At 58.4% G+C, this 23,378-nt stretch overlaps 2 protein-coding genes across 5 annotated transcripts; both read right to left on the bottom strand.

The window, feature by feature from the left end:
• Positions 1–4,433, bottom strand: MRPL38 (mitochondrial ribosomal protein L38). Its single transcript, XM_086762524.1, has 9 exons — positions 4,357–4,433; positions 3,948–4,127; positions 3,241–3,369; positions 2,952–3,160; positions 2,500–2,572; positions 1,924–1,969; positions 1,469–1,627; positions 940–1,076; positions 1–595 (listed from the first exon to the last, which is right to left on the bottom strand). The coding sequence occupies exons 1-9, from the start codon at positions 4,412–4,414 to the stop codon at positions 459–461; spliced, it is 1,128 nt and encodes a 375-aa protein (XP_086618650.1). The 5' UTR covers positions 4,415–4,433; the 3' UTR covers positions 1–458.
• A 786-nt stretch (positions 4,434–5,219) lies between these two features.
• Positions 5,220–23,378, bottom strand: FBF1 (Fas binding factor 1). 4 transcript variants are annotated; one of them, XM_086762445.1, is made up of 31 exons: positions 23,341–23,378; positions 20,863–20,981; positions 20,503–20,530; positions 19,783–19,824; positions 19,359–19,449; positions 18,885–18,945; positions 18,316–18,357; positions 18,038–18,182; positions 17,411–17,491; positions 16,536–16,637; positions 15,406–15,559; positions 15,080–15,213; positions 14,557–14,659; positions 14,074–14,454; positions 13,376–13,453; positions 13,084–13,202; positions 12,329–12,387; positions 11,532–11,576; positions 11,306–11,440; positions 11,004–11,104; positions 10,347–10,553; positions 9,722–9,829; positions 9,271–9,410; positions 8,844–8,962; positions 8,592–8,714; positions 8,019–8,204; positions 7,108–7,284; positions 6,786–6,923; positions 6,550–6,682; positions 6,048–6,217; positions 5,220–5,444 (listed from the first exon to the last, which is right to left on the bottom strand). In XM_086762445.1, exons 2-31 carry the CDS (start codon positions 20,863–20,865, stop codon positions 5,361–5,363), a joined length of 3,489 nt encoding a protein of 1,162 aa, XP_086618571.1. In that variant the 5' UTR covers positions 20,866–20,981; positions 23,341–23,378; the 3' UTR covers positions 5,220–5,360. The 4 variants fall into 4 exon arrangements, with proteins under 4 accessions (XP_086618571.1, XP_086618574.1, XP_086618575.1 ...); XM_086762448.1 differs by having other exon boundaries at positions 14,074–14,451; XM_086762449.1 differs by having other exon boundaries at positions 18,107–18,182.

Below are 23,378 nucleotides of genomic sequence, written 5' to 3'. Positions count from 1 at the left end.
ATCACGCAGAGTGCGTTTAATCAGACTCATCTCGTTAGGAGGACTGCACAGATGAAAGCCGACACAGTCCTGAACCGCAGCGCTCCAACGTGAAGAATTTCAGGCTGGTCTGGCCCCACTTGTTCCATGAATGGGGGAAAGGAGAATGGTGATCCTTGCAGAGAAGCGAGGCAGGGCACGCTTACTGATCAGCTCTGCTGCAGGATCAGCAGCAAGATTTCAGCATGGCCACAGATTTGCTTTCATCTGTGAACGTCCTCTTCAGGCAGCCCTTTGACCACACAGCTGCCAGCACTGCAAACGCCTCTGGCACACTTCCCAGCAAGGGCGAACTGGGAGCCGAGGGGCTGAGACTTCGCTGTTTCCCCCCAGAGGTGCAGCTGTGTGAGTGCAGGGAAGCCGGCTGCCAGGCCCACAGCCCAGCGCACACCGGAGCACCTCGAGAGGAGCGCAGGCCCCTAGTAAATGCCGTAGGTGGGCTCCTTGGTGTCTCGGTATCTGTCCAGGTACCTCAGAGGCTGGTGGCGCGGAAACTTCAGCTGCGGAGGATGGTAGACGGGCGGCCGCACGAACTCAAACACAGGCTCTCTCATATCTGTGAAGGCGCGATGCAGAACATTGGCAAGACGGCTCAGACACAAACCCCAGGCCCTCCCCTCCACCAGCAGCCCCCACGCGCACACGAGATCAGGGCTGGTGAAGGCGCCCTTGGTATTATTTCAAAACGCTCATTCCAAATTGCCATCGAGAGGCTGTCTCCTCAGACTGTTGTCAGTTTGGTGGAGGATGGCTCGGTAAGCACCGTCTGTGCCGTAACAGATCCTCGACCAGCGCCAGGACCAAGCAAGAGCCTACAGCCACAGCTCGCCCCCAACTCCCTGCGTTGTCCCAGCCCACAAACCGGCCCCCTCCAGCACCCCTGCCCGCTGCCCTTCTTACTGAGAAGCTGATGGAAGACAGAAGTAACGGAGCTGTCCCACTGACACTGGAAAAACGCCAGCCCTGCCGGGGTCATGGCATCCTCGTGCTTTCTGTAGAAGTCAAACGTGCTAAAGGTTCGCATCTTGAGGCTGTGGCTGGAAACAAGACACATGCACAAGAACTGAGGTGAACCTTTTTTCTGGCAGCGCTCTGGTAGGCAACTACTTCCCCACATCATCCCAGAGTCTGTAACAGAAGTGTTAAAGGAAGTCACTAAGAGAAAACCTCCCAGCTTCTCCAGCTCTGTGCACATCTCTGCCCCAGGCAGGGCAAACCACTGTCTTAACAGCCTGGTTTAAACAGGACTCTGCAGCACTCGCAGGGCTGGATTGTGGATTCAGGCGACACAAAAACTCAAAGTGGTTCTGAACAACTCTGCAGATTAAAAGGGACTACTCTCCCACAGCAGTAACAAGCACGTCATCATAACAAGCAGTAACAGCCAAGCCAAGCGAGCATGAAACTGCCCAGAGAGAGCCTGAATTACCACGGCATCGGCCGAACATCCTCGCTGAAATCTATGGGGCAGTCTTGCTTGAAGAGGAGGAAGACGAAGCGATGGTAGCCGGTTCCCATGGCAGGGAAGGGGGGCAAGTAATGGCAGATCTCCTTTCCTGATGTGACGTCGTTGCCAGGGATGTTTGTCCTGAACACAAAGAAGTTTACTTTGCTATATATCCATTCATTTCCCCCGACTGGGACCAGCAGGCTCACTCAGGATTCCAAAGCACTCTGTGCTGTGTTTTGACATGACTTACACCCTGTTTGACAAGTGAACAAATAGTAGTGGGCGCTTTCACTGGAAGAAAACTCACAGCCAGTGCTGTGAGCACCAGCAGCCTCTTCAGTAGCAGCTCCCCACCCGGCTGCAGGAGTTCCTGCTCCCTCCGCCCGGGGCCTTCCCTGAGCCAAACGCGCCCAGCCCGGCTGCGCAGTACTCACACCAGCCAGTGGAGATACTCCGAGTCCGCGTCTCTTAAGTGTCCATCTGCAACAGAGAACGGCGAGGTGCTGACAACCTGGTGCTTGCATCAGCCCAAAGTGGGAACGCCCAGCCCCGCTCTGAACAGAAAGGGCAGCTTGAGATCTCCCAGCAATCCTTTCCTGGCAGAAAAGTAACTCATTCTTATAGGACCCAGCTTAAAATGAGGAGCAAAGAACTCTACAGACATAATTCCAAGATTAAAAGGACTTCTTGGTCAGCTGCTTCACCGTGTCTTGGCTTCTCAGAGCGAACAGTGCCAGCTAACCCACCTCCCAGGCAGAATGCTGAGGGACAGAGGAGCTTGGGGAGAAAAAAAAGATGAGAATCAGGGAATCGCTTCCACTACAGAAAGGTCCTGTTGCACCACTGTCCCGTCTCTCAACTGCTGGAGATACGGGGAGGCTGCAATCCTCCCTGCATATGTAATACATCCCTACTTAAAAGATACTGCGCAGCCAAAAGAAACGGGAGCTGACCAAAAGCAGAGTGAAAAAACCTCGCCTAAACGAGTTACTTAAAGAACCTGTACTCACCTGGATTTGTGAGCAACAGAGTCCAGAGGGAGCCTTTCTCTGCCTCGTACGACACTACAGGGGCACTGGAAGCCTAAACGAGGAACACAAAGAGATGTCTATCACCCAAACAACAGATTCTGTTAAGACCAGGTCACGATTTTCAAGGCAAAGAATGCAAATGCATCACGGGTGCAGCCACAACACCGCACACACCAGGCCCAGCCACACACCGAGCAATCCAGCTACACCTGGCGAGACCCCAGAGCGTAACAAACATCAGCCTGCCGATAGGAAACGATCCTGTAACAAAGCTCTGTCCTTATCATGTCCAAGGAACACATTTCTTCATCACAGAGGAAATACCCTCGTAAAAGAAATCCCCCAGAAGGAGCAATGCTCATTAGATGCACCTGACATGGCACCCACAGGCTTCCCGTGGGGCCGAGGTTGTTCCCAGCTCCCTCACGCACCTCTGTCGGAGTCACCATGTTCCCATAGTAGACCGGCACGAAGTGCTCGTCGTCTGGGCTGTACTCCACCCGCAGCGTAACCCAGGGGGTGAAGGTGGCCCCCTCGAACAGGTCACGAAATATCCCGCAGTGCTCCGCCACACGCTGCTTGTGAAACGGGCCGCTCGTCTTCTCCCACTCAGCTCTGACTGCATCGAGGGGGATCAGCACTGCAAGGAGAGAGGAACGCTGCAGGAGGCGGCCGGGGACCGGAGCAGCCGGGGCAGGGGGGAGGTGGCGAGGCACAGACCAGTCCGGAGCCGCGCTGCTCTCTCCATCTCGGCATTCTGGTGGTTCTCCCTCAGGACCTTTTTTCTTTCCTTGATCTCCTTTGCTCGCAGCAGCTTATCGCGTGGCAGGCTGATGTCAGTCTTTGGCTCTTCAGAGAGGAGAGAAAAAATCATGCACCTGAATAATGCGAATACCCAAAATACACAAACACAAAACCCCTGCAAAATGTTAGAGAGGGTGTGAAAGAGACACAAACTTTAAGACGTCAGAGACTCAATTCTATCACCTCTGCCTTCCCTCTGCACCTCCGCACCTCTGCTCCTTCCCCCTCCCCCAACTCATCACGCCCCCAGACCCAGAGCTCTGCCAGCTGGTCAGCAGCTCTGGTCTCTGCTCAGCAGCCACACCCCGTTATTTGCTGCAGGTCTAACGCTCTGGCTCCCGGTCTGCTTTCTCTGATACTACTAGGGTTCTAAGGAATCACTTCTTTACTCCGCTCCTTGGGAGGTCCTCGCCAGCCTCCCTCCTTCCCGAAAACTGCCGTCCGTTTCCCCTGAAAACACCTGCGCTCTGCAAACTTCTACAGCGGAGAAAGGCCAACCTCGTGCCAGAGCCCCTCACCAGCTCCTCACAGCGCAGGTTGCGGGGCAAACCCGTGACCCGAACAGCAGCTTTCCTGACCTTCAGCACCAAAAATCCACACACCACAGCCTTTTCTGCGAGTACCTGGCTGGGGGCTGGTGTGCTGCCGGTACGTCTTCCACCAGTGGGGCTTCCTGCTCTCCTTCTCCGCCAGCTTGAAGTAGCGAGTGAAACTGCGGTATTTTTCCAGCGTTTCCAAGTTGCTGACGTCAATATTCTCGTTGGGCATCGGCCCCAGCGGGGCTGCCCGCTTGCACAGCACAGCTGGATGCGGAGAAAGTTCCCGTTTTTTACAGAGAGCAAGAAACGAGGCCGAGAGAGCGCGGGAAGGGCGGGAGCGCGGTCCCAGGCCGCAGCCACCCCAGCCTCCCCCAGCCTGCCCCGCCAGCACGCTTGGGGAACCCAGGCGCCTGAGAACTTCCCCCTCCTCCCCCCGCAAGCGGCTCCCACTGCCCACCCGTGGGGAACCGCGGCTCCCCGGCCCGTGTCTCACCGGCCGTGCCGAAGGCCCGGGCGCCGCGCACCGCCGCGCTCAGCAGGGGCGCCGCCATGGTGCGCGCCGCCCGCCTGGAAGGCCCCCGTTACCATAGCGACAGGGGCTGCGCCGCGCACGGCCTGGTTTAGAAGGCCCCTCAGCTGCCATAGTAACGGGGCTGCCCCGCGCAGTGCCTGACTAGAAACGCCAGCACAGCACCAGAGGCGCGGGCTCCCCCCTCGGCCCGGGCGCCCCCTCCCCATAGAATCACAAAATGGTTAGGGTTGGAAGGGACCTTCAAAGGTCATCTAGTCCAACCCCCCTGCCAGGAGCAGGGACATCTCCAACCAGATCAGGTTGCTCAGAGCCCCGTCCAGCCTGGCCTGGGATGTTTCCCGGGATGGGGCCTCCACCACATTTCTGGGCAACCTGTTCCAGTGTTCTATAACTCACATTGTGAAAATTTTTTTCCTAATATCTAATCCAAACCTATCCTCCCTCTATTTTAAAACCATTACCCCTCATCCTGTCACACCAGGCCCTGCTGAAGAGTCTCTCCCCATCTTCCCTGCAGCCCCCTTTGGGCACTGGGAGCCGCTCTCAGGTCTCCCCGGAGCCTCCTCTTCTCCAGGCTCCATCTCCGCCACCGCCGCTCTGTCCCCAGCGCAGATCCTGCCAAAGGCAGCGGAACAGCTCTGCTGCCAGCCTGGGGCAGAAGCAACGGGAGGTGAACCCTGCACAGCAGCCAGGTTTCTGCTGAAAAAAAGGGGAGTTGCTTGCGAGCGGCGGGACCCTCACAGCTCAGTGCAGCCCCAGGACACAGCTGTGCCAGCCTCCAGGCAGACAAACTGCGGCTTCACGGCCCTCAGAACACTCCGAGATGGTGTTTGAGAAGGCCAGTTCCTCAGCCGAGAACTGCATGCATTTATTGCGTGCTTTCCTCCCCCGGGTGGGGGGCACAGCGGCCTCCTGCGCGGATGGAGCCAGCCGTCCCCTGGGGAGCGCGCAGGGATGCCGCCTCCTCAGACTGACAGAGGTGAGGTGTTGTAGGACGATTTCTTCAGAGTCTCCAGGAAGAACTGCTCATCCTCTAAGAAATCGCGGTCCTAAGAAGAGTGGAAGGATGGATGGGCTGGACATCAGAGTGCCACAGAAACGGGGTCACCGTCCAGGGTGTTGCTCCTGAGCAAGGGAAGTAACCCAAACCCTCCTTCCTGGAGTGGGCAGTGGGCAGGTACCCACCTGCAGTACCCCCGGGGCGTACTGGCTGCCCCCAAGCCCATCACCTCCCATTCTGAGCACGGCCCGCAGCAGAAGCCTCAAAGAGCACCTGTGCCTGGGGACAGGCGCAGCAGGAAGCAGGGGGCTGACGAGAACGGCTGGGGCCATCACAAAGCCAGAGTCCAGCACAGCCAGCTTTTCACACCCAGGGACAGGGCGAGGAGAGAGCTGACCCCATCAAGCCATGGACAATGTCCATCTCGGGTTGGACACTGAGCCAGCCTGAGACAAGCTGTGAGGATCCACCCGACCTTGCTCCTGTTATCACTCCTGTAGGTCCCCGTGACTTCTGCAAGCCCTCCCAGCTCAGTGGCTCAGTAATGACCTTCGGAGACACCTCACCCTGGGGCTGCCAGGCCCGAACTCAGCCCTGCTCCCACCCAGCTGGTTCAAAACCCCTTCCAGCCCTGGTCTCCCCCTTGTCTCACCTGCTGGGCCCGGTGTTTCAGCAGCAGCAGTTTGGCATAGAGCTCGGTAGGGCTGGCCGTGGCCAGGGTTTCGCTGCTACCCCCCACACCGTGCCGAGGGAGCACCCCGATGGGAGGCAGAAATCCTGGAGCAAGAGCCTGGGTGTGTGATGTCGCCACCGTCAGAGGAACTGTAGATGGAGACAACAGAGCATCCCCTTTTTTTGCTGCCTGCGTGTCCCTGCAGCAGGGTCCTCCCCAAGCTCCCAGTGCAAACAGGCTTCAGCCCACTTGCCTGTCCCTTCCTGCCCCCTCTGCCCTCTCCTAGCACTGCCCTGGCTCAGGGAGCTCCGCTGAGCTCCTTCAGAAGACGAGGAGGCCAACACCAACTCACATCTGAGGTTTATATCCAGGGGAACTAAAACAGCGCCCAGGAACACCCTAAGCCTCTTGAGAAGGGGCATATACGTGCAGCTGCCCCTCAACATGTCCCGTCCCATCGGCAGTATGCAGGAAGCCTTACACAGTGTGCGGGAGAGGCCTTTCACAGGGGCACCGTGGTCCTGGCCTGCGGTCAGCGGCGTCATGGGGTTGTGGGGAAGCTCCTCGCGTAGCTGTTCAAGCTGTCTCCGCTGGAGAGCCATGCTCAGCCGCTCCTACCCCGTCCCCAGGAGAAAGAGAGAGAGAAGCTGTTGGCAAAGGTTCAGGTCCTTGGCATGGGACCCCAGAGCTGAGAAGGGAAGGCAAGGGGGCATTCACTTTGTGCAGACGCTCTTCCTGCTGCTTCAGCTGCTCCAGGTGCTGCTGCATGACCTGCAGCCTGGTCTGGTGCTCAGACTCCATCCTGCATGCCTCCCGCAGGGCTTGCTCCCCTTGCTCGTACTTCTGGGAGGAGAGCTGCAAGGCAGAGTGGCCAGGGAGGCTGGGACAGGGACCCTCGCTGCCCAGGAGCAGGGCTGCTCTGTGCATCCCCTTATTCCGCTCCCAGGACAGGATTCCTGACTTCAGGAGGAGTGTGAAACCCCGGCTTTGCTGCCGGCCCGTACACAGCTGTGAATTGCAGCGCAGGCGCTCCGCTTACCCTGGTTATGCTTTTGATCTCCTCCTCCTGCTGCTGGGTGCGCAGCGCGGCCCTGTTCACCTTCTCCTTCTCCAGTCTCAGCTCCTGCCAGGCTTCCTGCAGCTGCTCCCTGTCCCTTGCCAGCTGCTCCTCCTTGCCTTTCAGCTCACGGCCCCAGATCTTCAGCTCTGCCTGCTCCTAGGACAGGCACAGGGGAAAGTGATGCATAACCTGCCCCGACCCGGACACCATCTCATGTCCTCCCAAGTGACAGGAGAGATTCTGCCCCTGCTGAGCTCCTCATGTGCGCCAGTTTGGGGTGCAGAGCAACACCACCAGGTACTTAAGCAGTACCCTGACCCACTCACCCTTGCGGCCCAGGGCCTGGCAGAGCTGGGGTTGTACACGAACACACACACACACACTCCTTCCCAAGAAAGGACGGAGCTCCTCACCATGCCGCACACCCTAAAACAGGCTCAAGGCACAGCAGTTTGTCACGAGTGGAAATACCCACCCTGAACGGTTATTTTCCACCCTGGTAGCCTCTAAAAATGCAGCTCTGCTGCACTCCGTGCTACACATCCCCTCTGGACAGCCCCATGGGGGAGCAGAACTGGCTCTGGGCGTGTCCCAGTGGCACAGGGAGGTTTTGCCTAACCCACCATGGGGGGTTCCTCGCACCAGACCTACAACGGAGGTGGCTGTGCCTCATCTGGCTGCTCAGACTCCTCACAGGCAGAGGGGAGAGGCAGGTGACTGAAACTTCAGTCAACATCTGAAACAGGCTGGTGGAGGCTGTTCCTGAACAGCCTGATTCTCACCACCTCGAGTGACACCTGAAGGCAGCTCAGACTGTCTCCCCCGTGGGCAGGACCCATCCGCGGTCCAGGTGGTGCTGGAGGCCATGGGAAGGGGCTCCGCTGTGGTACCTTGGCCAGGCTCAGCATGGTGCCCTCTCTCTGGGAGTCCATCTGCAGCGCTCGGTCCATACTGCGCTCCATCTGCTCTTTGCTCAACTGCTGCTGGGTACGAAATTCAGCCCACTCCACTGCCAGCTTCCGTCGCTCCTCCGAGCACTTCTGCATCACCGACTTCTGCTCCTCCAGCAAAGCGCTCTGGGAGCATCCCAGGAGAGGGAGAGAGAAAGCATGAAGTCTCGTTCACTGTAGAATTTTTCTCCTTTAACCCATCTCTGCCACTAAACCCCACACAACATCCAGAGGCTGGTTCAAGCCTGGCGTGTTCCCTGCATGGAGAGCTCTGGCCCCACGCTCTGTGAGAACCAGCACGCATCGTGCACGCACACAGCAGCCCCGTGTGCCACAGCGTTGGTCCGACTGTGAATCGCGCTCTGAGCGGGTGCGGAATTGAGGAGGCAGAGGGCAGAAGAAGGACGCTGCAGCACAGCATCCGGCTCTTTCCTCCACCACACCCCGCAGTGCAGCCCCCGTGAGATCCATGGGACATGTGAAAAGCACCTGGAGACGTCCACCCCACCTCACCTTCGCCTTCTCCAGCTCTGCTCGCTCCATGGAGAGCTGCTGGGTCACGACTCGCCGCTGCTCCTCCAGCGAGTGCTGTAGCGATTCCACCTTGGATTGCTCCGCCACCGCCCTCCATCGCTCCTGGGTTCACACACGGGAGAAGCAGATGCCATTCACAGGCTCCAGGCCAGGGACCTCCAGTGGGCAAGACACAGGCCACGTACCCAGCCGGGAGGGCTGGCCTGGGCAGAGGACACAGCATGGGCTCACCTGCTCCAGCAGCTGCGCCTGCTCAGCCAGCCTGGCCTCCATTTTAGCGATCACCTCCTGGAGTCGGCTCCGTTCCTCCTCCATGGCCCTCTGCTGCTGTGACAGCCTGTCCTGGAGCACTGGGGAAAGGGAGCAGCAGGGCCATCAGCAGCACGAGGTGGGAAGCCCCTCTCTGTCCACACCATAGTCACAGAAAAAACTGCGCACGTTTGTGCTCATCACCTTCTGCACATCACCTTCTGTCCCCGGGACACCGCTTTGTAAAGAGGTGACCCCAAGACCTCCAGCGACCAAAGCAGGCAGGGCTTTGCCAGCCTCTGCTTCCAGCCTCTGGCTGACTTGGAGCAACTCCTCCCCGCTTTCTCGGTGTGCCCGGCCCCGGCGGGGACCCCGCAGCCGTTCTGACGCAGGGGAATGGCAGACATACCCTGGAGCTCCTTGTCCCGCTGCCGTGCCCCCATGGCCAGCTCCTGGGAGGTGGTGTGGTGTGTGACCTCCACCTTATGTGAGAGGTCATGCAGGTTGTTAGAGAACTTCTCCATCTGCTCAATGACACCATTAAGAGACCTGCGGAGAGGAGCGAGAGGAGGGTCACCCCTGCGGGACACACTCCGTCTCACCGCAATGGAAAGGGGGATGTGTGGTGGGCCAAAGGCCAGGCAACTCTCCCCAAACCTCTCTGGGTCACAGCAGAGCAGCAGGAAGGTGTAGCTGCTGCTTAGGGGAGTACTGACAGCTATCAAACAGCGCAACATCCCTGGAGGCAGCAGGTGGGAGAGGCGATGGCCCCGGCTGCCGCAGCCCAAGGCTGGTTCCCTTGGGACAGGGAGCACCTTGGCCATGGAATAATGTGGGGGCGTGACACCAGCCATCGGTACCTGGTGTGCGAAGTGGCACTGGTCACCGCATCGATCTCCAGGTCTTTCAGCCGCTTCAGCCGCTGGAGCTGCTCTTCGTGGTCTTTGCGCATCTCCTGGACGGATATCCTGTGGGATACGGGGGAAGGAGCCCGCCACGGGCTGCTACAGACCAGTGCTCCCCATGATGGGCAGCATGGAAGAGGCCTGGTCGTGGGGCTGAGAATCAGGCCCCAGGAGCGGAGCTGGCATGGTGGTTTGTCACAGGGCATCACACCGACAGGCATCCCTGTTCACGATGGACCACATTTGGGGGTTACAGGTTTCTCTACCAAAAACTGATTTCTCACTGACCCAAACTATGTGGACAGCAGTGACTCACCGAGCTAAATAAAAGGGATTTGGGGAGATAGAACTCGGGGTTCAGGATCTTTCAGAATACAGTGCATGGACTCTGAAATGATGTTTCCAGCCAGATCTTCCTGTGCCCACCTACAAAGCAAATCCCCATCCCAAAAGCCATCGAGCTGCCCACAACCCAGTGCTTTGGAGTCTGCTTCTTCCTTTCACTGTGTCCCCAGTCCCTGGTTCCTTTTGCAAAAAAGGGGAACAAGCCCCACGCACGTGCCGCCCATGCTGCTCTCACCTCTGCAGCTCTCGCAGCCGCTCCAGCTCCAGCGCGTTCTGCTGCTCCAGCGCAGCCAGGCGCTGCTGGTGCTGCGCCAGCAGCTCTGCCCGTGCCTGCTCCGCGTCCTGGCTCTGCGACAGGAGCTGAGCTGCCAGCTGCTCCTTCTCCCGCCGCAGCCTCTCCTCCCGCTGCCCGTAGCTTTCCTCCACCACCTTCAGCTGGCTCCTGCCCGGAGAGGTCACGGCAAGGAAGAAGCGTTGGCTTTCACGCCAATACCCAGCACTCTCCACCCAAAGTGCACATGGGGATTTAGGAGAAGATCGGTGTCGCTGTGTGCATGGGGAAACTGAGGCACAGGGTGCTTCACTCTCTGCAGGCTGAGCCCTGAACCCTCCTGCTGCTGCCCGCTGTGGTGCTCTGGTTGGGGACGTGCTGGCAAGGGGACTGGCCCTTTCTCCTTGTCACCCATGGGCCAGTGTTGGGGAGAGCGGACCCTCCGCCCTGGCTCACCCACACGGCTGCTCCCTGTTCCCACCAGATCCGCCCTGACATGGCTCTGTGCCCGCCCCAGGGACGGATCTGGGAAGTGCCCCAGCGCTCCCACCCCAGGGGAGACGGACAGGGCTGCAGGCAGGGCCGTGACGCAGGAGAGGAGCATGGACAAGAGCCTGGTACCTGTGCGCGCTCTCGAGGAGATCCAGGTCCTCCTGGTGCCGCTGCTGGAGACTCTCCAGCAATACTTTGTGCTGCGTACGCTCCAGCTCCAGCGTCCGGACCTGCCGGGCATGCAGGGAGACGGTCCTTGTGCTGCCCTGGGGACGGAGCTCCCACAGCAACAATTGGTGGCCACAGGCACCTCTGGGCAGGGAGGTTTCTCCTCTCTCCCCTGTCACCCTGATGCGATTTGGAATGCGCATGGCCCCTTCTCCTCCCCTGCGCCACCTGTGGTCCCCCAGCCAGCAGGCGATGGGGCTTACCTGGCTCTCCAGCTCTGCCACACGGGTCTGGGCGCGGAGCAGCGCTGCCTGACAGCCTGACGCGTCCTCGTAGAGCTGGGCTGCTGGAGCCCCCAGCGTCCTCTCAGCCAGCACGCCCAGGGCTGAGGACTCTGCCTACGGGGATGGAGAGAGAAGATTGAGGCCCTTCAAGATCAGTGGCTTTGTGATGTGGTCTTCAGCCCCCAAAGGAGGGCGCGTGCCTCACCTGCAGCTGTGGGGCAGCCTGGAGTTGTGCCCTGGGTGCGGTAACCTGCGGAGACACAGGGATGCTCTCAGGGAGGTAAAGCCCTGGGGAGAACTTCTCCTGGCCTGGGAGCAGCGATCCATCCCCAGCGTACGGCGGTCCCTCCTGCAGCCTTCCCCAGCCCAACTCCATTGCTGGGTCCCTTCTCCCTGTCCGCAGGTGATGCTCAGCAGCCCCTACCCCAGACACAAGCATGTTGGGCCCTTCCTTGCTGGGGACAGGCTTAAGGAGACCATGACTCCTCTGGGACACAGCGTGTGTCCTGCCACCAGGGCAGGGGAGGGAGCCCAGCTAGATGAGAAACGGGGGCTTCAAAGACCAGGCAAAAGCTGCCCTCTCTGCCAGAGCCTCGGATTCCCCTTTAGTTGTCTAGAAACACTCTCAGAGCACAACACCGGGGAAAGCCAGCTGAAGAAAAAGTCCTTTATCAGCTGGAGGCTCTGTTGTCTCATTTATATAACACACAGCTGCCTGGGGGGCTATGTAAATGCCACTTGGCTAACGCAGGATTGTAAACACACATGATTTACAAAGGAGCAGACATGTTTTGGTCTGACAAATACAACCTGTGGCACCTCAAAACTCTCCAGGCACTCTGCCTCTACAAACAGGGGCTCCCAGAGACAAAAAACGGGACACATCCTTCCTCCTGCCAAGCCAGCACGCACAGAGTGCTGGACGGCGGTGAGTCGGCAGGGGAGGGCTTGCGATCACCACCCCGACCCACATCTCCTGGGGAATGGGACCAGCAGACCTACCTGAGCGAGCCGTGCAGGGCCTTGTGTCTCCTGCTTTCCTGGGAATGCGGCTGCGGGGACTGAAAATCGAACAAGTTCGTGACTCAGACGAGGCAGTGGGAATCATCCCCTCCCAGAAGGACAAGGGCCTGGGTCTCCTGGGCAGAGCGAGAAGGGTCCTGCTCTGCTCCAGCGGCTGGAGATGGGGACGGAGGGTCAGACAGGCTTGTCCGTACCCGCACCCCTACCCCACCTCATGCAGGATGGAGGGACTCTGCCCTGCACAGTGAGTTCAGGGGCAAAGCACAGCTTCCTCCTCCATCCCCATCACCTAGGGAGGCAGCTGGGTCCCCAAAGCCACTTTCAGTGGCCTCTGGGCTAGTGCAGTCTCAGCCCAGGGCAGGAGGGGTCTTCCAGCACAGAGCACTACTGGGACGAGCGTGAAGGAGGAAGGAGCAGAGAGGGAAAGAGAAGGGACAGCAAGAACTTACGCCCAGACATTGCTCAGAAAGAGCAGGTCTCTGGCAGCTCTCTGAAACCCCAAAGGCAGGTTTCCAAAAGCAAAAGCACTGCGGGGTTCAGCACGCCCCAGCACGATGTCCCCACCCGCCACAAACTGGGGATGGTGGCATCCTGCAGTGTGGCAGCCCACCCCAACAACGGCCAGACCCCACATGGCCAAGGCGATGCTGTGGCTCCTGCCTTTTTTTTTTTGCAGGGCAGGGGAGCCCTCTCTGCACGCTGCTGCCCAAACCGTACAACCACAGGAAACACACCCAGGGTGCTGGCGTCTCTGGCAGGATTCTCCTTCACGGGCTCCAAGGGATCCCCCCTGGCAGGCTCTGCCGGTGGAGCTGAGGCTGGCGTGGCGGTGCTGAGCCAGGGGCGCGGCCGCCTGCGTGGGCACAGAGACACCAGTGATGTGCAGCAGTGGCATAGCTTGGGGAGAGGCGCATGGGCGTTATCCTGTTTGGGGTTTCTTTACGTTTAAAGCTTGGCTGTTCCGCTGTGATCTCTCTGCAGGACCCCTCCCCGGGGAGGATGTCCGGAAGGCGAAGGAGGCCTTACCTGGAGCCGTCCGCGCTCGCTGCCTGGTCCTGCAGTGCAGCTGCCTGCCGCGGTGCTGCTGCGGGGGTGGCTGGCTGGCTGCAAGCAAAAAGCATCTTACGTGGGCGAGCTGGAGGCGATGACAAACACGACCCTTTCCCCAGCACCAGTTCCTGCCTTGCAGGCGAAAGCCTCTGTCCCGCTCGGCTGTGGCAGGGTTCAGCCTTTTGGCTGCACAGGGAGCAAAGACACCTCAAAACCAGCACCACCAGTGCTGCTCCTGGCTGCACCCCCTCCCTGCAGCAGCCCCGGTAACACAGCCCCGCCACGATGTGCGGCTGTTCATCCGCAGCTCCCTTCGCCATCCCATTCACGCGGCAAGAGACTGAACCCATGTCTGTAAACTGAGGTTTGCCTGGAACAAGGCCTGGAAGGGAATGACGGCAGGAACGAGGGGCTCGGGGGAGTGTGCTGAGCCAGGACAGCGCCGCGGGACCCGGGGCAGCATGTGCACTCTTGGCCACGACTGGAAGGAGAGCTCAGAGGTGTGATGGGACTCTGGGCCGGACCAGTGGGAGAAAGCTCTGTGTTATTATCCCAGGCTGAGACAAGATAGTGCTTAAAACTAATTTCTTAAATTTGAGCGAAGTGTTTCTGAGAGGTTGTACCGGAGCAGCTACGTGCGGAGCAGATGGGAGCACCGTGTCCATGACCTTTACCTGACGGGAGAGCAGGGATCTCGTCCTTCACTGGGGGCCTCCTTTCTCTCCTGGGCCTTTGACTGTGCTTGGGCTTTCTTGCGAGACAAGGCAGCGCTCAGCCAGTTCTCCTCCTCCAGAAGGTTGGGTTTAGCTGCTGCCTCCTCTGTGGCCAGGGGCTGGCTGGTGGGGCCAGGCTGCCCGGCTGCCGCTGGGCCAGGGTGGCTGACTGCAGGGGCCTTCACTGGGGATGGCGGCTCTGAATCCATAAAATCCTCATCTTTCAAGCCCAGCCAGTCGCCTCCAGTGCTGCTGCGTCGCGCAGGGCTCTGTCTGGCCGGAGCATGAGATTTGGACTGGGGCTCTGCTTTTGGTTCAGTGCTGTCCTCGGCTAAAAACCTGCTGCAAGGAGAAGCAGTCGCATACCTTCCTGCGAGGGGACCCTGCCCGCTCCACCGCAGGGCGGCGTGGCCAGTGGCTGGCGCTACAGACGCAGAGACGTACCTCACAGACTGCCTCCTCGCTGGCCGGCCCTTGCACAAGGCAGCCACCGTGGGCTGGTACGCTCCAAAGACAAAATCCTCCTTGTCCCAACTCTCTTCCTGCTCTGTTCAGATAAGCAGCCTCGAGTCAGTGCCCAGAGGAGCAGCCAGCTGCAGACACCAGCCCTGCTCCTCCACCCCTGCAATTCCCACTGGGATCGCCGCCTCTGGGAAAACACGTCTGGAAACATCTTCCCTGGAAACACGCGTGCAATGTGCCTCCCCAGTGTGGCTGGGGAAAGCGTGGAGAATTGCCCAGGTCCAAAGAGAACTGAGTTACAGCTACCACGCAAACACTCCCAGGCTGCCCCAAAAGCTGCATACGCCACGCCTGCAGCAGCCACCTCCCCCTGCGCTGGCTGAGAGCCCACCAGCAACCCCACATACCACCACAGAGAGGGCAAGGGTGTTAGAAACCAATCTCACCCTCCCAAGCCAACACTGCCACGTCTGCAGACCTTCCCCGTGTCCCCGACTGCGCTCACCTGGCTGCTTTTGGTACTTCTTATCCAGGTGGAACTCCTTGCGCTCTCCCAAGCCTGGCTGTTCCAGGATTTTGGCCGCGGAGCCTCGTCCCAGCAACTCATCCAGCTTGGAGCGGGCTGGACGGAGCTCCTCTCTGTTAGGGACAGTGGCAGATGGGTTTCTCCGAGTGGCAGGGCTGTCCCTCGTCACACAGCCTTGCTGTGAGAAACAAGGCTGCTCTCACTCCTTTCTGGGACCCCCAGGCAGAAGCTCCAGCATCCCCCACCCAGCATGGTGGCACCATCCCAATGCACAAGCCATCCCCTGCTTTACTCCCCCGCCTTACTCTTCTGTCTTCTTTCCCTGCTTTTCATCTCCTTTCGGGCCACTGCCAAATCCCAGTGCATCCATCAGGTCATCATCATCATCTTCAAATGTCAGGTCCTCCCTCTTCCGGACTGGGGCCACAGTGCGCAGGGGTGTCTGGGGCGGGGGTGGCTCTGTGGAGGGGATCGCGCATGGCAGGGGGTTTAATCAGGTTGGTTTTGGTTTTGGTTTGTTTTGGTTTGTTTTTAAACAATACGAGATTAAAGCAGCCCTGCCTGCTCTTTTCTCTCAGGACCATTTACCACCTCGTTTTTAAACAGCCCTTTTCAGTGACCAAATCTCACAGCAAGTGACAAAGTGCCAACGCACTGCTGCCTGGTTGGTGGCCACACATCCACCGATGGGACTCTGCTGGGTGTCACCAACACTGGGGTTTCCAGCCCTAGCCAACACCAGGAGCTTCTTCCGCTTTGCGAGTTTCCAATGCCCCCCTGTGCCTGAAGTCCCTGCTCCACCAGCGCACTCCAGTCCTTTTGCCCTAACCCACAAGCTGCTACCTGTGTCCAGAGTGGATTTGCCAGGGTGAAAGGTGATTTTAGGAGGCTAACAGACCCAGCAGCATCCCTGCTGCAGGAGCAAGGGGGATGAGTGCCTGTGACACAGCCACAGTGCAGCTGCCTCCCACCCAGCGGTGCCCCAGCTGGGGTTTGCCATGGGCCGGTGATGCTCTCAGCCTCCCAAATCCTGACCTCAGTTGGCACCATGCAGAACAGGATGGATGAGACCAAAGGTGAGACCTGAGCCTCCCTTCCCCGAATGGAAAGGGCAGCTCTGTAACCTGCGGCACACCGGAAATATTCAGCTCTCAGGGAACTGCATCACAACCAACCCCGTTACCAAGCTGCTCTGTAAATGACCATGCTGGTTAATATGAGATCACAGAATCACAGAATGGTCTGGGTTGGAAGGGACCTTCAAAGGTCTTCTAGTCCAACCCCCCTGCAAGGAGCAGGGACATCTCCAACCACATCAGGTTGCTCAGATGGGACGAGGTGGCTTTCAGTTTAATCAGTTTGGACCTCACACCAACTAACCCAGGCTGTTGGTTCATGTAATACAAAGAGGACGCCCCTGAGCAACCCTGCTTACCTTTCTCTTTGCTCGGTTCTGTTTTATTCTCTGAGATGCTTTTAGTGTCTGTTGGAGCTGGCTTCTTGGGAGCATCCTGCCCTGACAAAGGTTCATCTAAATCTGTGAATTGCCCATAGGCGCAGGAAAGGAGAATAATAATAAACACAAACAAAACAATAAATCCGGTGTTATTTAGGAGAACAGTTCCGTGCTAAGCCAAGCACTACTCCCCACTGTGTGCACGTGGGGACAGGAGACTGCGTCTGCCCTGAGCCATCAACACAGGTTCTGCAGGGACTTGGGATGCCCCAGATCTCCCTGAACTTCAAACACTCAGTGGTTACATTTCTGCTTGCTTTTTCCACATTTTCTTTCTTCTAGAAGAAAATAACTCAAAATGTGGATGCTTTAAGGTTCAAACACTGTTTATGCAAAGAAAAAGGGGAGAAGAAGGCCCACCTACATCACCTAAAGCCATTTACTGATTTTAACAGACGCTGATCCCAGTTAAAGCACGGGCTCTGATAGCCAGGCCTCCGCTGTGCCGGGAAACAAGCCTCCATTCTGGAAGTGGGACAGAATCCTCCCCAACACAAGTGCTCCCAAGGGTTACGGACAGCCATCAAAAACCAAAGCACATGTGAAAATGCCAATGCCCTCAGGAACCGTCCCCCAGCCCTGTCCTGGGGCGGGCCTCAAACGCTGAGCTGCCATTTTTTACCCTGGGTCACCTCTAAGGGGTCAGATTTGCACTGCCATCACAGGGGCGAAGGACTCCGGCTCATTAACCCGCCACGCCTCCGGCTCGCAGCGGCAAGCTGTGGGCAAAGCGCAAGGGCAGGACCCTCAGCTGCCCCCACGCATCTACGCGCCGAAGTGATGCAAGACCTTACCATCAAAGTTAAACTTCTTGTACTGCCGGGAAGCAGGAGGGGATGTGAGCAGCTTCTTCTCCACCACAGGCACAGGCTGTCCTAGAAAGAGAGGCCACCGCTCTCAGAGATGAGGTGCTGCAGGGATGCCTTCTCCCACCCTGGCCAAGGGTCCCTTTTCTGGCGGCAGCCCCCTAAAAGCGCATATTGTGGCACACAGTCCCCCCAGCCCTGCGGCGGGAAATCTCCTTGCAAGCAGAGAAGGAGAAAAGGGCCTGGGGAACAGCAGGGCAGTTTGGGGCCTGGCGTGTCTCCAACAAACCCCTCTGGCTTTCCTTTCACACAGGTCAGGCAGACCCCTGGTCTCTGACCTGCAGCAGGGAACCGCCAAATGGCGTGCAGTGGGAGGTGGCAGCGTGGCCGTCGCTCCTGCTGATGTTACTGATGGCACCGCACCATGATAAGAGGCCGGGCCAGCGATCTCCTGAGGGAGAACACATGGCCAGAACACCACTCTGTGTCTGGGACAGCCCCAAAAAGGACCAAGAAAAGGATTTTAGGGAGCCAATCCAGTTCTACCCTGGAAGAAAATACCCCGTGCTTATTTGGAACCAGGCTATGAAATGAAGAGCAGAATCTCCTTATTACTCTTCTCAGGAGCTAGCAGCTTCCCTGTGCTTTCTACTGCTCGTCCCAAGGAGTCACATTTCCCAGGACCTTTCACGGCTGTCTTCCCTGGCCCAGAACTGGGTTTCAACATTCCCAGGAGATCAGCTTCCATGTCATCCATGTCCTGGAAAGCAAGAGGACGAGGATGGGAGCCAGGTGAGCGCTGCTAATGCCTGAGCGCTGCTTCTCCCTTTGAAGGCTGGTGCTGGAGGCCACGCCTGCAGCGCGTGTGGGGCTGAGATGAAGGATGCACGCACCTTCAGGGTCTTCAGCAGGTCTGCGTCAGAGGAGTTGGATCCCTGCATGCCAAGGAGTGCAGAGATCAGACAGACAAGCAGACTCTGGAAACTCCTCACCCCTTGCCTGCACACTCCGGCCCCTGGTTTTTCTCATTTAATGGAATGGCAGAAGACATGCCCAACTCCTCCTGGTGTCCCCCTCACTGGAAACCCCCCGTGCCTTGATTCCGTTGCTGAGATCCTGCTGCCTCTGGGAGAAGCGTCAGGAACACACAGACCCTTGCTTTAGGTGAGGGTCCCTCCTACACTTTATCTGACGTGCATCCAGGAAGGCTGGGCTGCAGCACAATGTGTCCCCCTGGCTTTGCTCCATCTCATCCAGGGCACTTGGAAGCCCTTCTCCCCCCATCCACCCACTCCCCTGCCCCACAGCAATGCCAGGGAGGGGTAACCTCTTCAGCCAGACCTCAGGGTTCATTCCCAGTATCCCACCGCTGACTTGGACAGGGTGACACCAGGGACAAGCCTGGCATGGCTCAGTCCCAGCCCTCAGGACATCCAGGCTCTCTCCCAAAATTTGGACTCACCTTTGCAGCTTTGACATCCTTTGCAGGAAGTTCACTGAAGAAATCGTCCTCTAGAAAGGACCTGTGACACAAGCCTGGGGGTTAGCAGCACCGCACACGAGCCCTGGGGACAGCCAGGCTGGGCGCAGGGCACACACGGGCACACCGCAGCAGCCGCCTCGTACAACAGAAAATGAGGCTAAAATAGCACCAGCAGAACAGATCGCAGTGCTGGGACTGCTGTGTTTAAGCAAGCAATCATTACAAGGGGGATTTTCAGAAGAAGCACAGGGCTGGGGGCATGCAGCTCTTGCTGGAAAGCTTCAGGCTCTGGGCTCCCAGTTCCCAAAGACATCGCAGGTAACATGCCTTCCCAGGGAACTGCCAGCGGGGCAGGGAGCGAGGCGGAGGAGCCAAGGATGGGGCAGGTCAGAAGGACCTGGGCAGCACAAAGAGATCTCCAAGCGGGAGAGGCTGTGTCTGAAAGGCACTCACTTCTTGCTGGCCTGCGAGCTGGTGCCCCAGGCCCTCCCACCGCTGCCCCGGGCCAGCTGAGAAGCTCTGGCAGATTTAACAGGGGGTTCATCTGGAAACAAGATAGGGAAAGATCAGGATGATGGACACACGCATACTCCTGGCCTAGGCACTCCAAGGGAGGATTTGCTGTCACAGGCTTTTTGCTGCAGAGGCTTTTAATCGGAGACGAACTTCACTTTGCCTCCCCAAGCTGATGTCCCATCTATTCAACGGCCTCTGACTCTGGGAAACCCTGGTCTCCACTCTGCACCCGGCTTCATCTCCCCTCCCAACTGGAGCCCCTTGGAGCCCCAAGGCTGCTGCACCAGCACCTCCTGCTCCCAGGAGAGGAGTAAGAGCACAAGGGTGCTGCCCTTTCCAATGCAAAGAAGGTTCATTTTACCGTCACATCCCAGGAGGTCACCAAGCACATCATCAACAGAGTCTGAAATGAGACAAATTAAAGGTGCTGAGGCAGGTGAGCTCACCAAGCTGGTGCAGAGAAGCTCCCAATTTCAACATAGCTTGCTCTTTTGAAATCCCCCAAGAATAAAGGTTTGGTGTCCCGCATCATCAGCGTAAAGGCCGGTCTAGAGAGAACTGCCACAACCTGATCTGGTATTTTATGGATAAAATATTTGGCTTCACTTAGGTAATAATGGGATATCTCTATCCAGTGAGCCTGCTGCTTCCTATTCAGTTAGCCGCTGGCTGCAAGCAGCGCCTAATCTCTGAGCTCTCACCCCGCCGCGTCTCAGAGCCCCAGGGCAACCCCAAAAGCACTGCTTCAGTATCAGGGGCTGCAGGAGGCCTCCACACAAGCAGTTAGGGAGTAGGTAAGGGGGAGAACCGAAATAAAGGCATATATTCTCCCCCGGATTTGGGAAAGCCCACAGGAAAGGAATATAGGACCCCAGTAAGCAAATCCACTTGATGTGTGAGGCAGGTTGATCTCTCTGGTTCAGGAACGACACAATGCGCTCAACCGCATCTTTCAGACAAGGATCGTTTCAGTAGCCAGGGCTGCTCCCTGACCCCAGTGTCCCCCCTCCTCTGTCCCACGCGTTCCCAGCAGATCAAAGCACGTCCGGACAGCGAAAGGAAAGCACGCGAGCGTACACACCTCTTACACTTTTACTGGGTTTTGCAGCCTGTGGAGACAGACAGATTCCCTCATTAGAAAACAAAGCGAGTCTGACCCGGACTTTCTCAAAACGCTAAAGCCAGAAGCAGGGTTCTCCAGAGAACCCACAAGCAACAGCAAAGCCCTGCTCCCACCCACGCTGTTTGAGAAATGGCATGTCAAACACGGGGGCCCACAGAGATACTGACAACTTTTGAGACACGCGGACGTGTCGCACGGCTCCTCCTGACTGCCGGATGGGCAGAAGCCCCCAGCCCTCAGGATCCCACCTGCCTCCGAACAGAGCCAGAGCATCCAGCCTGGACTTCCCAGCTCAGCCCAGGACCGCACCACGCTCACCATGGCAGGATCCCAGCCTTCCCTCGCTCCAGCGAGCCCCTCCACAGACTCTCCCGATCTCCACCTCCACGTCGCGGGGGGATCGAACACTGCTGGTCATGTCCACAGCAACCTCCTACCTGCAGGGAGAGGAGGATTTCCCCGACTTCCCGTTAAAAAAGCCACAGGCAGCTTTGCTCTCGGCCAGTTTTATTTCTCCTGCGGCTGGGAGCAGCAGCAGAGGCAAGGGCAGCTGCTGGGACGGCGTGGGCTGCCCCAGAACGCTGCAGAGCAAAGCTAGAAAGCTCAGACAGAAATAAGACACACAAAATCCAGCTAACTTACGGTTTTTGAATACTTCACTCTACTTCACCCATTACTTCCCTCTGCCGCCGGCCGCTCGGCAGCCTGCCAGGCTGGCTCCGTGCTCTCCGACCGGGCTCAGGCTGGGTCTTACAAACAGCCCCTGGTCCCCAAAACAGCCCTGAGCTTCCGCACCGGCTTCCACGGGGAACGTCACGCCCACGCCACGGAACCGCTCTGCCACGCAACGCGCGGGGAGCCCGCGCCGCCCGCCCTGCCCCGCGGTGCCGACCCACGCGCGACTAACGGAGCCCCTCAGCTTCCCGACCTGGGGCCTGCACGCTCCGGCCGCGCCTCCTTGCACCCCGCTGCCATGGCACCACCGGATCGCGGGGCCGCGCCCGCAACGTCCCGCTCCCCGCACTCACAGCACCCGCTACCGCTATCGCCGCAGCGCGCTCCCCGGCGCACGCCCGCCTCCCGCAGGCGCCGGCCCTTCCCCACCCGGGAAGGCCCGGCCCTGCGCTTCCCCTCGTGGGTTGCTGGGAAATGCAGTCCCCGCCGCGCTCGGGGTGGCGGGTGGCCTACAGCCCCCGGCAGCCGGGGCCCGGCCGCTCTGCTGCCCCCGGAGCTCAGGCAGCACCTCCGCGTTCCCCCCCGCCCCACTCCGTGCCCCCCGCCGGGCTGGGAGCGGCAGCAGGGCTGTCCCGTCTTCCCCACGGCGCCTCGGGGGACGTGCGTTTCGCCACCCTGGAGCTGTCCCTTCGAAGACGGCAGGCTAACTTTGGCACAAACAACCGGCCCCACTGGGCTGTAAAGCCCTGTCTGGGTGTTTAATCGATAAAGGGGGCTCACCGCTCCCCTGAGGCCCCCACAAACCAGTCCAAGCGCAAGGTCAGGCACTGGGGGGCACAGCCCCAGAGCACGGCCCTTGTGCCAGGTCAGCGTGGCACCTGTCCCCTCCCAGCTTAGCAGGGGGAAATAACGGCTGGGTCCGGGAACCCCCAGAAGCTGTGAACACCGCACCGCGTAATGCCACACGGCCCAGCCCAGCCAGAGCTCTTCCCCGCAGCCCATCAGGGACAGCTCGGGTCAGTCAGTGACCATTGCCCCAAAGGGGCAAGACTTCGCGAATCTTGAGCAACCTGCTCTGGTTGGAGATGTCCCTGCTCCTGGCAGCGGGAGTGCACTGGGGGGGCTTTAACGGTCCCTTCCAACTCAGACCATTCTGCGATTCTGTGATTCTAAATCTCAGCACAGAAACCTCTGCAGTAAGGTGTGCTGGGATTAGAAGTTCAGGCTAAAAAAAAAAAAACCTCACAGTGACCAAAGCTGTGTACAGAACAACGCCAGCCCTGCTCCTGCCTTATTTGCTTGTTCTCCAGTTGTTACAAGATCCCTGGGGAAATGTCTGCCTTTGAGATTTTATGCTCTGCAGACCCACCTACCACTGGCTTTCACCATGCGTGCTGCCAGTCCGTGGGTGGACACAGGCTCCTCCTCAAGTCTTCACCAAAAGGCGCCATTTTTAACAGTCCAGTGTTCAAACCAGACTGGAAACCAGTTACAGACACCATTCATCTCAGTCCTCTTCAAGTATGATGGTGGAGCTTACAAGTGTCCTTACTTGACACTGAAATCACTTACACTCGAGCAGGAGAGGCCCAACATTTGTGGAAGTGGCACCACCACATTTTGTCAAAACAGGGACAAGCCCTGAGGACGCAGGGCCCTTTGGCAGAGCTGAAATGCTGCTCGCTGGCCCTGAGACACAGCAAGGCGCACCAGACAGGTGCATGCAGGCACTACCATTAACAGCAGCAAGATAAAAAAGCGTACAATATCCTCAGCAAGAGCAAGGAAGTACAGCATTTGCTGTTGCTATCTTACTCCAAAAAAACAGAGACAATTTTTAAGAAATGGCTCTGATGAATTAAAGCTTCCTCTGCCAAACACTACTGTTAAATCGCTGCTGTTGGCAGTGATCAGCTTTTACTGCTCTACAATCCACGAGAACACCAAGCAATGTGCCACAGGCAGCTTTGCTCTCGGCCAGTTTTATTTCTCCTGCAGCTGGGAGCAGCAGCAGCAGAGGCAAGGGCAGCTGCTGAGACGGTGTGGGCTGCCCCAGAACGCTGCAGAGCAAAGCCAGAAAGCTCAGACAGAAATAAGACACACAAAATCCAGCTAACCTACGGTTTTTTGAATACTTCACTCTACTTCACCCATTACTT

The sequence above is a fragment of the Chlamydotis macqueenii genome, chromosome 18, assembly GCF_036417535.1.
Source record: "Chlamydotis macqueenii isolate bChlMac1 chromosome 18, bChlMac1.mat, whole genome shotgun sequence".
Taxonomy (NCBI): domain Eukaryota; kingdom Metazoa; phylum Chordata; class Aves; order Otidiformes; family Otididae; genus Chlamydotis; species Chlamydotis macqueenii.
Note: the sequence above shows the minus strand (reverse complement) of the source record. Positions and strands in the feature narration are given on the sequence as shown.

Bases quoted from the DNA above. Each gene is read 5' to 3' on its own strand.
- MRPL38 (XM_086762524.1), bottom strand. From the start codon at position 4,414: ATGGCGGCGCCCCTGCTGAGCGCGGCGGTGCGCGGCGCCCGGGCCTTC. The intron at 3,161-3,240 runs GTCTGTGCCTCG...CTCTCCTTGCAG, and splicing joins AGCAGCGCGGCTCCGGACTG to TGCTGATCCCCCTCGATGCA. The intron at 596-939 runs GTAAGAAGGGCA...GCGCCTTCACAG, and splicing joins TGTCTTCCATCAGCTTCTCA to ATATGAGAGAGCCTGTGTTT.
- FBF1 (XM_086762445.1), bottom strand. The intron at 11,105-11,305 runs GTAAGCCCCATC...CATGCCCGGCAG, and splicing joins TGGCAGAGCTGGAGAGCCAG to GTCCGGACGCTGGAGCTGGA. The intron at 10,554-11,003 runs GTACCAGGCTCT...CTCTCCGGGCAG, and splicing joins CTCCTCGAGAGCGCGCACAG to GAGCCAGCTGAAGGTGGTGG.